Here is a 17,349-nt window from a genome sequence, read left to right on the forward strand (position 1 = left end):
CTATTACCAGATTATTATAAATTTATCTCTGGAAAGAAATTAGGGGAAACGGGCCTGACAACAATTTCTAGATTAAATTAGCACTGGTTAGAAATACAATTAATATTGGTGTGGCATTTTTATGATCATTATCTCATTTGATTTTCCCAACAAACTGTAGTCTAAATAATACTTTTATCATCACTCTTTCACAAATATACAACATGGGATATTTACTTATTCAAGTGTCAATATGGCATATTTATTTACTTACATAGGAACAGCAGGTAAAACCTGGAGATAGGCATGAACGTGGCCTCGGGTTCCCTTTCTCACAGCTCATGGCAGAGATGGGGAAAAGAGAGAAATTAGAGAAGGGAGTTAGCATGTGCCTTTATGAGGGCCAAATACACATGGTATAAGGTAGGAAACCCAGCCAAACTGGCTTAAACAATAAAAGGAATGGATTGGCTCCCACAGTAGAAAAATCCAGAAGTCCTGGTTGCTAAAAGATGTCATCATGGATCGAGTCCTTGAGAACAGCTAATTTCACCTGATAGTTTTAGTTCAACCAGGCAATTTCCTTGTGGTAACAAAATAATCTAAGCAGGTTCAGTCTCATAGGGTCCCACTGAACCACATTATTCTGGAGAAAAGAGTGCCTCTTCCTGAAGTTCCCTCACCTGTGACTCACCCTCTCATAGTTAAGGGTCTATCCTTAAACCAATCTCAGCTGGGAAGATAGGCATGGCTTATTGTCTTAACCAAATCAGAATCCCTACACTGAAGCCAATTGTACTCAAACCCTCCTTGCTAAGAGGGAGGAGAAAATGGGAAATCATAAATATACCTACATTTTTTGGAGTTTACCAAATTATAAAACGTTCTCTCTTTTAATATATAAAAATGTATGAGAGTCCTAGGTCTATCCTGGCTGATATACAATTATTTTTTAAAAGCAATTAACCATTGTAAAATGTTCTGAGAAAGGCCTTAGGCATTAGATTTAGAAAACTTAAAAACTAAATTCATAGGTATTACATGAGTGACACCTGGTGCCTAAAAAGCAGAGGATTACTCAGTAACCCTGGAGAATTCAGACATTTAGAGCAGGGAAATGTTAAGAGGTGGGAAAAAAACACAAGAACAAAAGCATCCACTTAGGTTGAACACTTGCTAGATCCTTTACATAGACGTCTTCAAGAAGTACTATCCAATAAAACCTCCAAGAGCATTCTGTCTCCTCAAACACTAATTTTTTCAAGCCCCTTTTTCTTCATTACTACTACAAAAGTTTGGAGTGGTAGGACCTCCCTATCTCACAGGGTTTTGTGACAAGTAAAGACAAGAATGTCCATAAAAGGCTTTGTTAATGTAAATGCTTACAAATGTAAGAATTATGTTGCTGGGAATTTTATATATCGTTTTTAAGATGATGTAGAGGAAAAAAAAAAGACACATCTTCCAAAAATCAGGTTCTACATCATAACTAAATGAGTGGATGTCAATTATATATACCTCATTCGCACCAATCCCCAATTTTCCCACTTCATCAATATCAAATCTCTCAGATGTTCGCCTAACACACTCCACATAGTACTCCCTAAAGTTTTTACACAACCTAAATAGTATACACGGATCCATATGCCTGTGTTCAGGATTAGTTAACTGGCCTCATTTGCACAAGAAACTATTAAAAACTCTCTAATAAAAGTTGAAAATGTTGCCACACTTTGTTAAAGAGCTAAAGGTTCTGAAATACAATGCCTGTCATCACTTAATGGAGCTGAATTTGAGAGAAAAAAACTCTTACAAACCCTTCTAATTTTCACTGTGATGCCATTTGTAAAGTTCCAGCAGATACCATCGGGTAGCTCTGCCTTAAGGATAGTGAGTGCACAAGAAGAAACAATATTTTAAAATTCCCCTTTTTTTTTCTAGAACTGAAAAAGTTAATTGAGTGAGTTGCCTGAGAGTTAAGATGCCAGTCTTACCACGTCATCTCCATTAATGACCTCTGGCACTCGTATTCTATAACAACAACCTAAATGCCAAAAAGAAATCTTTTTCATACATAACATAAAATAGAACTGCTGTTCTTCAGGCATTTTTTCTGGTGCTTGAGGTGCAAACACATGTTAGCTTCCATCTCCAAGTTGCTAGCCTTTGCTTTCAGCACAGCTCAAGCTAAAATGAAATCATCTAGAAATTTATAGTTACACACTTAATTCCTAGCCTTTAGAAATATCATTTTCTTAAACATGGAAATTTCAGGAATTCCTCATCAACATCTCTCTTCCTCTAACATTCCTTTGTTACTCTGTAGTGTCATGAGTGTTTTTTTTTAACCCAGAACCACTTAAAGTCATCCATTAACTCTGCTTTTTAATATCTTTTAACTTATGAGAAATGCTAAAATGATTGTCCATTTAGACATCATGCTTTTCCTCTTGAAATTTGAAAGCATAACTTGAACTGATATATTTATAATAATTACAAAATAAAAATTCATAGAATAATGTTAATAGCTTATATTTCTGTAGCATGTGTTAAGTCTTAAACAATATTCTAGATATTTTACAGATATTGACTCATTTGGCCTATGTATAACAATAAGAAGTAGCTCTATTATTTCTCATTTTACAAGTGGGATAAATGAGGCACAAAGAAACTTGGCCAAAGTTTTGCAGAGAGGAAATATCAGACTGAGATTTTCAGTCAAGCAATCTGTCTCCATATTCTGGGTTGTAAACCAATCAAAGATTCTCCTGTGCCCTTCAGGATGTATATTCTTGATCAGAGAAGCAGAGAAATAAGATCTCACTAAAATCTGTTCAGGAATGTATTAACTATCTTGCTTATGTGAAGTTAAAGCTAATGATCCTTGTGATTTTAAATGATGCAGATTTGGTAGGGGGCAGAGTGAACACTTGTCCATATATGAGCCAGTCTCTATAGCGAGACTCTATGTTTGATCTGCTTAATTAATTAGCAACCTTGTTCAATTTTCCATATCACATTTAGTGATGTTCACAACTGTGTGGAAGAGTTAAATAAGCAACTACTGAGCTAGGACAAACATGCATACCTGAGTCGGTTTTTTTGACATGAATTAAAATGGTTTTTAAGATTAGAGTCACTTAATTCATTTGGGAATATGAGAATCCATTGATTAGAACTCTTTTGATTAAAAGTGACATAAACCCAAGTCTAGGAAAAAGAAGAGAAGGATTATTTTTTCAATGGACATAGTCTTAGGAACAGTTGGGACCAGGGGCTTCAATGCCACCAAGATTCTCTCTTTCCCAACTCCGCTTTTCTGTTTGCTGGCTTCATTCTTCCCATACAAACCAGCTTTCTCAACATAGTGAAAAACACAGCTGTCTAAGCTTCCACGGCTGTAAACGTCTATCTCCTACTTACAATTTGAAAAATTCTAGAAAGATTGGGGTTGGATGTCCAACCCTTTACTAATTAATCGTGTCCAGGGTGTAAGGTCTGATAAATACACTGTAGCAGTAAACAAATATTTGTAGTTGGAAATGTAGGTGCTCCCCTGAAAAGAGAGGGTCCATTTTTACAAAAGAAAAGAATAGTTTGTCCTGGTAGTGGTTGTCCTGGATAGGCAAAAGATTGCTGTCCACAAAAAAAGGTAGGGTAAGTAAAGACATGAGTTTGCCCCTATAAAACAGGACCAGTCAAAAAATCCCCCAAGTCTGAGATCTGTTTACTCTGTAATAAGAAGAATAAACCTACCTATTTCACCAAACTGTGGTAACAGTTGCCTGAAACGTGTGTGCGTAGTAACTTCAAAAATATTATAAAATTTCAGGGTATGACTGTTGTTATTACTATCTATATAGGTAACTAAATTTCTCATTTTTCACACTGACGCCTGGAGTCAGACTGACACAGCAAGTAGTTTGAACAAATTGAAGCTCATCTAACATCATGGGCTGTGAGTACACTCCTTCTCAAGCCATATTGCTGTCCAGCTGTGCATGGTTATTATGCCAAGTTCATCAAGAGATATTCGAGCTTCTCAGGGAGCAGCAGCAGAGGAAGACAGAATGAGACTCAGATGGAAGGAAATAACTCAACCAAAGAATCTCTGGTTAGTCTACTTCCTAGGGAACTTCCTTCTACTTTCCAAACTCTTAGTCACTATTCTATCTTCCAGACAATTTTCAGCTAATTAATTTCCACGTGGACAAGGATCACTGTTTCATAGGTCAGCAGTGTTTCACTCTGAAGTGAAAATCAGCAAAGAAAAGAGGGGTAAATGATAAAAGGTATCAATAGTGTGATGTCTATGCTAAGTCAGCACCGGGTATAGGAATTCAGTCACTGGGCTCCAGCTTCACTGCTAATGAATGAGGAGTAACTGGCTGTAAAACCTAAGGCTTGCTATTTCTGTACTACCTTTCTCTTTACATGATATCAAAGGGAAAGTCCCCAAATAATGGCAAAACATGCCACTTACATTGCACGCTATAATTTCCTAGGCATGTTTCCATATGCCATTTATCTAAAACGATGCACTTACAGTCTATTAGAAACATTGCTGAGCATGGTAGCCTTAAGTACTTGCCTTACTGGTTAGGTTGGTGGCCTTGGGAAAAGTCTCGCCTTCCATTTCTTCATTTGTAAATTGGGGACAGTAGTATCTTTTTCAACCTGTTACCATGAGGCTTGAATGCAATGATTTATAAGTTCTCTGTAAAGTGTGACATCAGTATGAAGAATTTTTCATAAGGCCTAGTGAAAATATTACGACCCAATGAAAATAAAAAATTTCTACGTTTAAACTTAATGAAACCTGGATTGAAACAATGCCAAGGACTTAACCCAAAGCCACCCACAGGTAGCTCAAAGGTACAAGGCTTCCAGTTCCAAACCCACTTTCCTATATTGCCTCACCAATGATCCACCAGGGGTGGATGTCATATCTTTTTTCTGAAAATATATCTTTTATTCCATGATTTAAGCTAGGAAAAGAAAATGTAACTGAAGACACAGCGTGAGTTATCCAGCAATTAGTTCTCCTAGATAATGCCGCTGATAATACATAGAACAGTGGCTGCATTTCTTTAGTGCATCATCTATGTCAAGCACTGGACTAAGCAATTTACATGCATTAAGTCATTTAATCCTCAGAATTGATTATTGTCCCCATCTTGCTGATGAGGAGGGTGAGGCACATGAGAATTAAGTATCCTGCCCCAAATGACTTAGCAAGTGGCAGGGTGAGTATTCAACACAGGCAAATTAGCTTATGTTTCTGTAATCCTAACCATTAAGCTAGACCATCTCCCAAGGACACCAAGCCTAGTGCACCATCTGATTCTACCTTTTAAAATTCAAACAAGCCAGGTACCATGGCTCACGCCTGTAATCCCAGCACTTTGGGAGGCTGAGGCGGGTGGATCACGAGGTCAGGACATCAAGACAATCTTGGCTAACACGGTGAAACACCATCTCTACTAAAAATACAAAAAATTAGCCAGGCGTGGTGGCACCCGCCTGTTCGCCCAGCTACTTGGGAAGCTGAGACAGTAGAATCACTTGAACCTGGGAGGCAGAAGTTGTAGTGAGCCAAGATCACGCCACTGCACTCCAGCCTGGGCAATAAAGCAAGACTCCACCTCAAAACAAAAAACAAACAAACAAAAAACTCAAACAAAAGGAGGTGAATTTTATCCAGAGTCTTGAATTGTCTCTTATGTATTTACAGAGGTTTTCTCCCCTGGCTTCATACTGCCCAGCAATGATCTCAAATATCCATCTTAATCAGCATTGAACTCAGGAGTTTAAAATCATTTCGAAGGCTGCAAAGCAAAGCACTTGTCCTTCTGGCCGGCCCCACCTCCTGTCTTGCTTTGTCAGTTTTAGCAAACGTGTGTTCAGGCATAGTCAAAGGCCCTGAGCAGAGACTAGCCAGGCTCAGCCCCATCCTTCCCATGTGGGAAGAATGCTTCTCCAGAAACAAGGTTGGTCTCGGAAGTTGACTGTTCCCCAAAGAGCAGGAGAGAGCAGCATGGGGGAGTCAAACTGAAAGTGACTTCAAATTATACAAATTCCGCAAATACAGAAAGAGGAAGAAAATTGAAATCCCTGATACCACACCATGCTATGCATTAGAATCACCAGACAAAGCTTAAAAAACAGCTACCGAAACTTGGCCCACTCTGGAAGAGCTAAACCAGAACGCTTGAGGACAGAAACTTGCTTTAAATCCTGAAGGCATTTCCTACACTTGGCTACTGAACTTTAGATGGAAGCAACTCCTCTCTGGTCTCAGTTCCCAGGAGCCCTTCACAGTGTGACCATCTCAGTGGACAGAATGCAAATACACTATAAAATAATACTTAGCATATAAAATTATTATATGCTAAGCATTACTGAATATATTATATATTTATAAATATATTTAGGTATATTTAGGGTTTTTTTTGGAGGGGCGCAAGGAAGGACAACAGCTAGTACAGGTTCAGACTCAGAGGATCCAATAGACTTTGCTACTATATCAAGTTAACTGAAGGATAAATAGAGGAAATGTACGTAGCACACCATCTTAAACTAAGTGGGAAGCTAGGAAACCACTTAAATACACATCTTTTTTTTGTCCCCTCGTCTATTCAAGACAAGTATAGCTACTGCACATGAGTGCCCATGTGAGTTCACCATCTTTATATGGAGAACCTACAGCTTCAGCTTGCTGCCAGTCTTTAGCCTTTCTGGTCTCATGAGTCTTCCTCAAATTCATTGTTCTCCCTTTTCAGGAATAGTTTCACAGATGGGAGTTCCATAGCACACAGGTGGACATACCAACTCTGTAGTTGCAAAGAGCTGGTACTGTAAGAAGACCTGGTAGCTCCTGACTCAGTTCTATCTCTGTCTCTATCTCTATCTCTATCTCTATCTCTCTCTATCTCTAAAATCAATCAATCAATCTGTCTATGTATCTATCTATCTGTATAGAGAGATACTACCAAGCAAGTAGGCTGTGACTATCTCTGGATCTATAATATTTTGAGGAGTACTAGTTGCTGTGAAACCTAATCTCTAAGGGAGTTGCAATTTTGCAATGAAAATTAAAAATCGATCCAGTCTATCTTTGATGGCCATATTGGTTGGTTCCAAGTTATTGCTATTATAAACAGTGCCACAATAAACTGAAAATGTGGCACATATACACCATGGAATACTATGCAGCCATAAAAAAGGGTGAGTTCATATCCTTTGCAGGGACATCGATGAAGCTGGAAACTACCATTTGCAGCAAACTGACACAAGAACAGAAAATCAAACACTGCATGTTCTCACTCATAAGTGGGTGTTGAACAATGAGAATACATGAACACAGGGAGAGAAACATCACACACTGGGGCATGTCAGGGAGTGGGAGGCTAGGGGAGGAATAGCAGGGGGTAGGGGTATTGGGGAGGAATAACATTAGGAGAAATACCTAAGGTAGATGACAGGGAGATGGATGCAGCAAGTGACCAAGGCACATTTATACCTGTGTAACAAACCTGCATGTTCTGCACATGTACCCCAGAACTTAAAGTATCATAATAATAAAAAAATTTTAGTTCTACCCGTCAGTTATACTGACATTCTATCAGTAAATTTAGCCTTCAGCCTGCCAAATGAGAGGTTCTGCTTTAATTGGGCAATAGCAAGACAATTTAGAGATGCATGTAGCACCATCATACTTCTCTGGGGAGCATACGCAGTTGCTTACTTCTTTGTGCCCATTACACAGAGGCATTGGGAAAAGACCCATCAGAGTTGTAAGAGAAAAGGCAGGGCTGCAGTGGATTAAGCACTGATCTGAGTAGGAGCTTTGGTGGCCCTGCTGTTTAGGAGAAATACCTACACTTGAGCTCCAAGCCTGGGTTTTGAAGGCCGCAGCTGTCCCCAGGTTCTTACTTGTCAAAGGGCACACATAAGGATCTCAGTCCTTCATGCTCTGCAGTTACTGAGTGAGGCTGGTGGCCCAAAGATGTTCCCTGCTTGCTACTGGGCAAGAGGCCCTTCATAGACGTCAGTTGTCAACGTGAAACTAGTTTTGCTATGGGCAAAATGGTGTTTCCTCGTCCCCATATTAGCACTTGGCTAAACCAAATGTCACAGGCCATACAAGTCTTATTTATTTATTTATCTTTCCAGAAATGAGCTCAATGGGTCTGCCGAGACTGAAAGGAAAAAAAAAAATCATAAAAGCTGTAGAGTACAAATAGTCTTGTTTTAAAAGCAGGGGGGTGGGTCCCCGCCTGGAGAACAAAGCCCCACTTTGAAGACTTAGCGATTCTAATTTGGAGCCATTTCCCACTCCCAATTCCAAATCTGCATCATTAAACCATGAAAGAGTGAAGAGTAATAATTGTGAGCATGCTGAGTATTTCTTAATGATTTTCTGTCTTATACCCAAAGCAAATAAGCCAAATGCTTACTCAAAGCCTAGGGGGGAGTAGGGTGGGACTTGGTTTTGCAATTTCTTTTTTTTTCTATAGTCTTTCTTCTTCCACTGAAAGTGTCTATAAAATTTTTAAAGGAAAGTAGGTTGCTAAAATGTACTTAATTTGCCATGATAGATTGAGTCCATGCTTCAGTGACTGTAATTGAATCTGTGACCTATTTCTTTAGTAAAGTAGAAATAGTCTCTGGGGGTTTTGTCACTACCATCTTTTAATGAAATTCAAAAAGACTGTCAAAATGTCTACACTTTTTCTACTGGTTGTTAATGTTATTACTTTACAATTTGTTACTTTTTAATTAATCTTAATAAATGTGTACACACTCTACCTGGCCATTGGAAATGCTAGGCGTTCATTCTTCACTCTCTTAAAGCCAAGCAAAATTAACAGGACAGAAAGGGCAGAGGAGCCAGCAAAAGTCTTCATATATATTTGGTGGTGATTTTAAAAACTATTTTGAGGAATCAGTTTAAGGTTCTGCCCCTAAGAGGGTTGTGGAGCGTCAACAGCAAAAGGCTGAGGGGCTCTACCCCATGGCTGTCCTCTTGGTGCCACCACTAACTGCTCCCACTTTGCTTAAGGGCTGCAAATGTGGCAAGCCGACAGCCTGGGGGAGCAATATTTTATTGACAAAATGTAAGAGAAAATATGTTCAGCTGCTTTTAAGCAGTGGTGTAGGAGGGTGTTACAGAACCAGATGGTCTAAGTTAGTCTTTCGTTTGCCAGGATGACGGGAAAACACTGCCTTGCTCCGCAACTGAAATGGTGGTGGCCGCTTTGCCAATGGACGATTGGCTGTGATTTTTCTGAGACAGTTGTTCCTTCAGATGCAAAGTGCCCAAGGCTCTGGGGGAGTTCTGAAATTCATCTCCTACAGTGTCTGAGGTGAGAGTGGGGATGATGCCTTCAGGTCTTCAGCATGATGGTGTCAAAAGGGAAGTCTGCAGTGGTTCTCAAACCTGGCCCCAGATCATAGCATCACTCGAACTACTGAATCTGTAATCTAGAAATGGGGCCCAGCAATCTGTGGCCCAGCGATAATTCTGTTGTTCATTCTTTTGTGAACCACTAGGCCAGAGAAAGGAATTAAGGTGGCTGGAGCCTGGAGGTGGGGATAATGAATGGAAGATGAGTTACATTAGGGTCAGACTGAATTATCAGGAGTGCTCATGTTACCTAACTGTGCTCAGGGCTTTTCTATCTCTTTGCCTGTGAGAGTCCTCTGGCTAGAAGGCATCATCTCCCATTTTCGGCTTACCTCTTCCCTATCGCTATTTTTCAAAATCTTAGCCATTTTCCAATGGCATTTGCAGTGTCTCTTACCCTATAGTCTTTACTGATTCCTTCAAGAGCATTTGGTATGTATCTTCACTGAAACAGCAAGGCTGTGACTTTTCGTGCAGCACCTAGAGTTAGCTTTGTTTATCTAGAAAACATACATTTTGAGGGCAGGTGATCTGCCTGGTCATTAGTGGATGCTCATAATGCCTATTATGATGCAGGCAAAGTGGGAGATGTTAAAATGACTTTAGAAATATAGGGACTTTTATTCAGTTGAATATGTAGACAGCCACCAGCGAATCTCTATTTGCTTGGTAAGTACTCCAGTTCTCCCCTTTGCCTGGTAATCAAAGTAGACCTCCACTCATGAATCAATGAATGGACCACATGGTCAGAAGTTTCTAGAAACACAATGATTCAGTTTGACACACACTTACTGAGTAGACTGACAAGTTTACTGCGAAGTGCTTGAAGATAGACAAAATTCAGTCTTTGTCTTTGTAAAGCACATATTTCTAATGGGAAAAAGAACACATAATCAGATCATTTCAATGTACCATTATAAGCAGAGAGCTATGTGCAAAGACAAAGCACAACCTCCCACAGCTCCCACTCTGGAGTTACAAAAAAGGTTTGTTGGAAAAACAAATATAAGTTAAATCTTGAAGAATGAGAAAGAATAGCAAGGAAAACAGATTATAGAAGGAAGTTCTAATAAAGAGAACAGCACAAAGGCATGGAGGTGTAAACAATGTCTTGGTAAGAGAAGGGCCTCATGGATGGTAAGTACTCTGGGATTGTTAGATCATCAATTTCTAGTCAGACATGGGCAGGGCAGGGAACCAGGTCACAGAGGGTTTTGTAGTCCATGCTAAGAAATTTGGAATTTATTCTGGAAGACTTGGAAAATAACAGGAGTAGTAGTTAGATTTGCATTTTAAATCGATCATTCTGGCTCCAATGGGAGGAGGGGTTCAAGGAGATGAGGCTGGATGGTGATGAGAGAGGACAAGATGAGCTCTGGGCATTTGCAGGTTTCCCCAGGGACACAAAGTAGAATTCACTCTCAAATCAATTGGAACAATGAGTTCTTTCTCATCAGGAGGAAAACCCAAGCAGAGTACAGGACTGAGTGAGACACAGCAGGCCTTGCTCCTAGTAAATGGAGTGGTAGCCAGGCTGGTTTGGATGAGAATAAGCTCATCTTGTATGAGTGGCCACTCTGCCCCCACTCATTTGATTAATAAGAATTTCCAGCTTGTGGACTTGAATCTAACAGATCATGATGGCTTGAACAGACATTCATCAATCACTCTATCTCCCCAAAACTCCAGACAGACTGACTTGGAGTCGTAACTATTCCCTCTCTCATTCTTGCCATTTATGCATTTATAATTTCCTAGTACATTTCACTTGATCAACCAAATAGCCGTTTTTTATACTTTCCTGTAGCAAACGCTGGAAAGAAAAGGAGGTTTTTCACCTGCTTGTTCTTCTTGCTGAAATTTAAACTAAATACAATAATAATCACAGAATTGGTATTGCTGCTAAGTAATTGGAAGTCCCAAAGGGCAGTTTGTGCCCAGAATCAGGCTCCTGAGGTCCTAGGTATGGGGAGAAAGAAAAGAAGAATCCTGAAGAATCTCATCACTCAATGGAAAACTAACATTTAAAATATTTCTTAAAGGATTTTATGGTTTGGAAAATACTCATCACCTGCATTGTCCTGATGATTCGTGATCAGTGGGATCATCATTTGTGAGTGCCAGTGTCATCTGCAGGAACGCAGGCTCAACAGCTTGTTCAAAGGTACCAGTTGGTAAGCTTCAGAATTTAAACCTAGAACGTGGATTCTACTGCCTTACTCCGCTCTTCACGTCACGCTGGAGCAGTATAACCTGACTCAGGATGGATTGAGGAAGAGAGATGGAAGGAGGTTGAGAAAAATAGTGAAGATGAAAGATTTTGTGTCAGATGCTTTCAGAATCTTTACTCCCAAGTGGTCCATTTCCTTGGATTACTATCCAGAGATAAGATGAGAATAAAGAGTCAAAAAATTGCTTCATATTTAATCAGTGTGAAAACCCACTACCTATTCAAATTCTAGTTTAGCTTCAAGACTTAGCACAGACTCCTAAATTTTCTTTCACCATTAGAGCTTTCAATCACTTACTTTTTCTTAGAAACTATGGAAAGGGGTGGCAGACAACGCAGCATTTAATGACATCCTGCAGTTTACTCTTAGCTGTGCTTCATCAACAATGCTAAAACCTCTGCTATACAGAAAAATCAATTCACCAGAGTGGCTGAGTCTTCCAGATAACTGATGGTTTTCTTTCTTAGGTCCAAGCATTTTTAAGAGTGTAAATACTTTGGCAAGAAGCCCATTTATGGTATATCTCATATGTCTCTGTCTTTTTAAACATGGTATGTTAAACACGTTTTTGCCATTTATTATTATACCATCCCTTTTACTGGGTATCCTTGTACTTAATGCCCTCATAGTCTGATGTGTATTGTATTTTATTTGTTTTTCAAATTTCTCCTCGTATTCCAGAGGCTCTCAGCCATTACTGTGCCTCCAATGGGAATCTTCCTTCTTTTTTTTTTCCTTCCCTCTGGTGTGATCTCGGTTCACTGCAACCTCCACCTCCTGTATTCAAGTGATTCTCCTGCCTCAGCCTCCTGAGTAGCTGGGATTATAGGCACATGCCACCATGCCCAGCTAATTTTGTATTTTTAGTGGAGAGGAGTTTCACCATGTTGTCCAGGCAGGCCTAAAACTCCTAAGCTCAAGTGATCCACCTTTTCAAGCCTTCCAAAGTTTTGGTAGTACAGGTGTGAGCCTCTGTGCCAGCCACTAATTAGAATCTTCTATCACCTTCCAACTCACTGCTCCTAAAGCATCATTAACTGGGAAATCAGAAAATCATGATTGTGAAACACATGGGCAAAGTATGAGTAAATGAGTCTCCAGTCAGAGCCAGAGGAGCAGTTTCATTATTTGGGATGATCAAAGATTTGATCAACGATTCAACTCATGTCCTTTGACTATTTTTAGTTGGAGAAATTTCCTTAAGAGCTGAGCTCTGAATAGGGCAAATGTTTCTGAGATAAAACTCATCAGGTAATGTTTTTGCAGTATCCAACTCAGTGCCGAGGACACAGCAGACACTGAACAAGTTACTTGGTGACTACAGTGTCTTCAACTGCAAAAGTGTCCAGTAATGCTCAACAGATTCTTTGCATTACCTGCTATTTTGATTGCCTTCAAGATTTCAGGCAGTATTAAAAAAATGAACATAATATAGTTTTGTGGTTGTTATGGCATCTTTGTGAATCAACTTAATTCTCTTTAATACATGGGTATGTGTAAGCAAAAGGGTAACTTTGAATAAATAGTGGTGCAACACCCAAAGACACAGTGGATTGAGTAACCTCTAAAACTAACAGTGCTTATAAGAAAAGACAGTCATTGTTAAACTTAAAAAAAAAATCTCTGAATGAATGTGCATATTATACTTAAGATTGCTCTGGTTAATGTAAAGAACAACTAAGAAAAAGAATGAAACCAAAAATATAAAATGTTAATCAAAGCTTGCATCAAACAAACTCTGTGTCAGTTTTCAGGGTTCGTCCTACTGTTTTATTTCAACTCTTTATGAAGAGAATATTGAGGGAATATCAAGAAATGGCTCTGAAAAAGAAACATAGATGAGAGAATAATTTTTCTTGTTCTGTTTTAACTTATCACATCATTATATCAAGCGTAGGTTATCAGTGAGATTTGCAAATTATGCCACCCAGACAAACCAGTGCAGTGATGATGATGGAGACTTCTGGCTCTTGTAATCTTTGCTCAACCTCCTCTGAACCTGCTTTTTAGCATTTTAGAAGAGTTGAGAGGAGCTCTAGAAACTACGGCTTTGACCATTTGAAAGCTATTATCTGGGAAGTCTTAATGACTACATGGTTAAACTATCATATTTTTGCCCCAAGGTACTAATTGACTCTCAAAGGTAGCATTCAGCATCCTTTCCTACTGAGATCTCATTATGTAATGTGAGTAAACAATGATATTCTATTAAATTACATTCCTCCCCTTAAATTAGCCTTAATACAGAAAGGGAGGAGACAGGGTGCTTATTCTTATGAGATCAAGTAATTAATTTTGTAGGTTCTATGAAATATTGAAGGAAATCATGCAAATGAATTTGCAAACAATTAGAACAGTAACTACTCAAATATGTGCATTTATGAAAAAAAGGAGATAAAGTGAATACAGATCAGTTCATTAGTCTTATAGAGTTTCTTAATCAGGGTAAGAGTGTTGAACATGTGACTGAAAGGCTTATTAAAATTTTAGACAGATGTTTATTAACTGTTAGATGTTGACTTTTATTTCTAAAATCACTTTCAGAAATTCTAACATTGTGTCAGTTAGCATTTTAGCTCAATCTGATACCTAGAAAAAACTGTGTTTATAACCATAATACTCTCCCCTCCTTCATTTATACAGGATTTAAGGGTTTTCAACTTACTTCATGATCCAGGGACATTACAAGCACCTCAGTTAGAAAATTCTATCTTTTTGAAAAACAAAGGTTGAAACAAATATATTTCGTGGTTAAATGTTCACTAACTAGAAAATGTAACCCACACAAAAAGCGCAAACCCAGAGCACGTCAGATAATCAAGGTTTATTGTAGTATCTATTATTTAAAACTAGAAGCTAAAAACATAAGGGCATCTCTCTGGTTTTATGCTTCAAATATTTATACACATACTTCCAAATGCTCCAGCATTAGCATTAGGGAAATATGATTTACAGGAGGAAGTATCTACATATGGCTCCTGTCAAGTTCTGGGTATTTTCCCCACAATCATTTGAAATCACTTGAAATTAGTCTTATCAGTATCCAGCCTTGACCCTAGGACAGGGTTTCTCTTCCTTAGCACTATGGACATTTTTGGCCTGAATAATTCTTTGTTGTGGCAGTGGCTGTCCTGGGCATTGCAGGATGTCTAGCAACATCTTTAGCCTCTACCCATTAGAAGCCACTAGCATGTCCAGAGGTGCCAGTAGGGTGTCTCTAGGCACTGCCAGATGTCCCTGGAAGAACAGAAATCTCTGACACGAAATAATGACTAAAGATATGACATTAGAGATCTATGCCACAGTAAAGAGAGCTCCAACATGTACGGTGACTGGAAGCTTATGGCGTGGGGAGGGATGACAGAAAAATAAATTAAGACACGATTAAAAGATTCTTGAATTAAAGGAAAGAAAGACTTAATTGAGAATAGGAAGGCCTATCCATATCCTGAAAAATCAGCAAGATGTAATTTGGTAATAAACTTCAAGAATTAAAACAAAACAAAACAAAGATACTACAAAGGAGAAAAACGTTCTGCCTCAGACTTAACCAAATAAATGCTATAAGATTATTAAAAAAAAAAGTTCTGTTATTTGGATGAGTTACCAAAATAAGGCATGCTTCTTTGCTGAAGAGGTGGAGCCCGTGACACAGGGAGAGCCTCTGCCTTGTTAGACCACTGCTCAAACTCTGGACCACAAACTCAGGCATTGGTGGGCTTTTTTGCTATTCCTGGTGGATACCCCCAGTGTATTCACTCATTAGAAGTTGTTTGAATGCCTACTATGTCCCAGGAGCATGTCAATTACCCCACTCTCTTACCAACAATGCTTTTATATATGGCCAGAGTATCCATTTTTATCTTCAATAAATTTTCATCTTTACTAAGCTTTTATCTTCACTTGTTAGCATTGAGCAGGCTTTTGTTGGTTAATTGGGCATTCCTGTTTCTTCTTATATATTGTGTCAGTGCACATTGCCTATTTTCCTACCATTTTCTTCATTTTTTAAGCTGGACTGCAGTTGCTCTTTGTGAACTGTCAGATGTGTTGAGAGAATGGGCTTCTCCAGAGAGTATTTTATCTTTTGAATTTGTTTCTGGTGTTTCGCTAACCGAAGCTTTTCATTTTAACGTGGTCAAATCCTTCAGACTTCTCCTTCACAGCCTCCGGGTATCTCATCTTCCTTGGAAAGGTCTTTATATCACTCTGGGATTATGATATTCTTATACTTTTAGTATTAACATGGCTGAACAGCAACTGATGACAGGAAATTGGATGCTTCTGACCCAGTGAGCAGAAGAACCCTGGGAAAAGGATGACATTTTTTCAAAGGGCTAAAAATGTAAAACACAAAAGATTATACAGTCCAAACAGCAGAAAACTGAAAATTGAAGGTCTATAAGGTCTTGCCTACGTATAATTTGTGAACTGATAGAAAGGACAAAGCAACATACCTTAAGGTCCGTGATCAGCTATGCTGCCTATGGTATATTGCACATGTGTGTACCCACATGTATATATATAGAACTGGCAGCCTAATGATATACATAGGCCCTTCTACATGCCTAGGAAGAGAAGAAACTCTGACAAAGCCCATAATTCTTTCCAATTTGGCATATTTTAAGTGCCCAATATCAATATCTCATGGTCTTCATAATCAACTAGGACTCTCAGATTAAACTTTCATGATTCTGAAATTTTATACTCATTCACTCTGTTCCCTTATTTCTCCAGTAGTCTAGAAAAAATGCAAAATAGAGATCTTTGTAAACTACCCCTCCTGATCTCAACTCCCTACCCTACCTCCCTGGATTAAGTTTCTCTTGATTGATGGAGTTTGGTTGTCTGGATTCTGCAAGCTCAGGTGCCCCAATTCATAGTCTGTCTCCAAGCCCCACCCACTGCTGAATGACAGGGGCATTGTGAGGTTGAACCTAAAGGTCTCTATTGTGACATATGCAGCTGGTACAAAATAATTTTTGCTTTCCCTCTTGAAGGTCTTGCACACTGCTGGAAGCATGCTAGATATTGAATATAATCATCATGATAATGGCTAAGATTTATTAAGCATGTGCTTTATGGTGCCAGGAACTTATCACGTATTTCCTCATTGAATCTTCACAAAACATTATGAAGTAGGTAAAATTATTATATTATCACTCCCCAGTTTACAGCATAAGTTAACAGAAGTCCCAAATAAAAATGACTCAAAAAGACCTTTCCAAAAAAAGAGAGAGGATCCATTTTATCCATTGTAAGAAATTCTGTGATAGGTATATATGGTAAACTTGGCTACCCCAAGCAATGAATGACACATGAAAAAAACAGACCCTTATCTGCAACTTTTCAAAATGTAAATGATTAATAATGTTCATTTCTTACTAAATGGCTTGAAGAAAGCAGTGCCCCTTTATGAGGGAGATAAGGTGTACATGAAAAATAGCAGGGAGTGGAGTTAAAGGCAGGGTAAATCACTTTAACACTTGCAGAAAAGAGAATTCACCAAGGAGGGCTTGGGTGCTGTTAAGACTTTCTCTAAGACAAGGCGCACCTTACATCACCACTGGGTATTTCCTAAGGCAGAGATTCCACCCATTCCATCTTTGGACAAGCAGTGTCTGCCCCAGGGTAATTGAAGAAGAGTGAGAGGGATGATTCCATCTCTAGGTCTTCATATGAACTAGAAATAACTATTGTGACATAAGAACTTGTGAAATTTCTTTAATT

General features: G+C 38.8%; 1 protein-coding gene across 3 annotated transcripts in view; it reads right to left on the reverse strand.

Moving 5' to 3' along the window:
* The window catches only part of LOC103789412 (uncharacterized), a 53,998-nt gene extending 37,529 nt beyond the window's left edge, over positions 1-16,469 (reverse strand). The window contains exons 1-4 of one of the 3 annotated variants that reach the window (XM_035281900.3): positions 16,426-16,469; positions 11,460-15,926; positions 9,786-11,347; positions 254-317 (exon numbers count right to left, since the gene is read on the reverse strand). In XM_035281900.3, the coding sequence (XP_035137791.2) occupies positions 254-317; positions 9,786-9,817 (96 nt within the window). In that variant the 5' untranslated portion in view covers positions 9,818-11,347; positions 11,460-15,926; positions 16,426-16,469. Of the gene's footprint in view, positions 1-253; positions 2,475-9,785; positions 11,348-11,459; positions 15,927-16,076 lie in introns of those variants that run through there. The other 2 variants (XM_035281897.3, XM_035281896.3) reach the window with 2 other exon arrangements.
* Positions 16,470-17,349: the final 880 nt, after the last annotated feature.

Source organism: Callithrix jacchus, chromosome 20 (assembly GCF_049354715.1).
Source record: "Callithrix jacchus isolate 240 chromosome 20, calJac240_pri, whole genome shotgun sequence".
Taxonomy (NCBI): domain Eukaryota; kingdom Metazoa; phylum Chordata; class Mammalia; order Primates; family Cebidae; genus Callithrix; species Callithrix jacchus.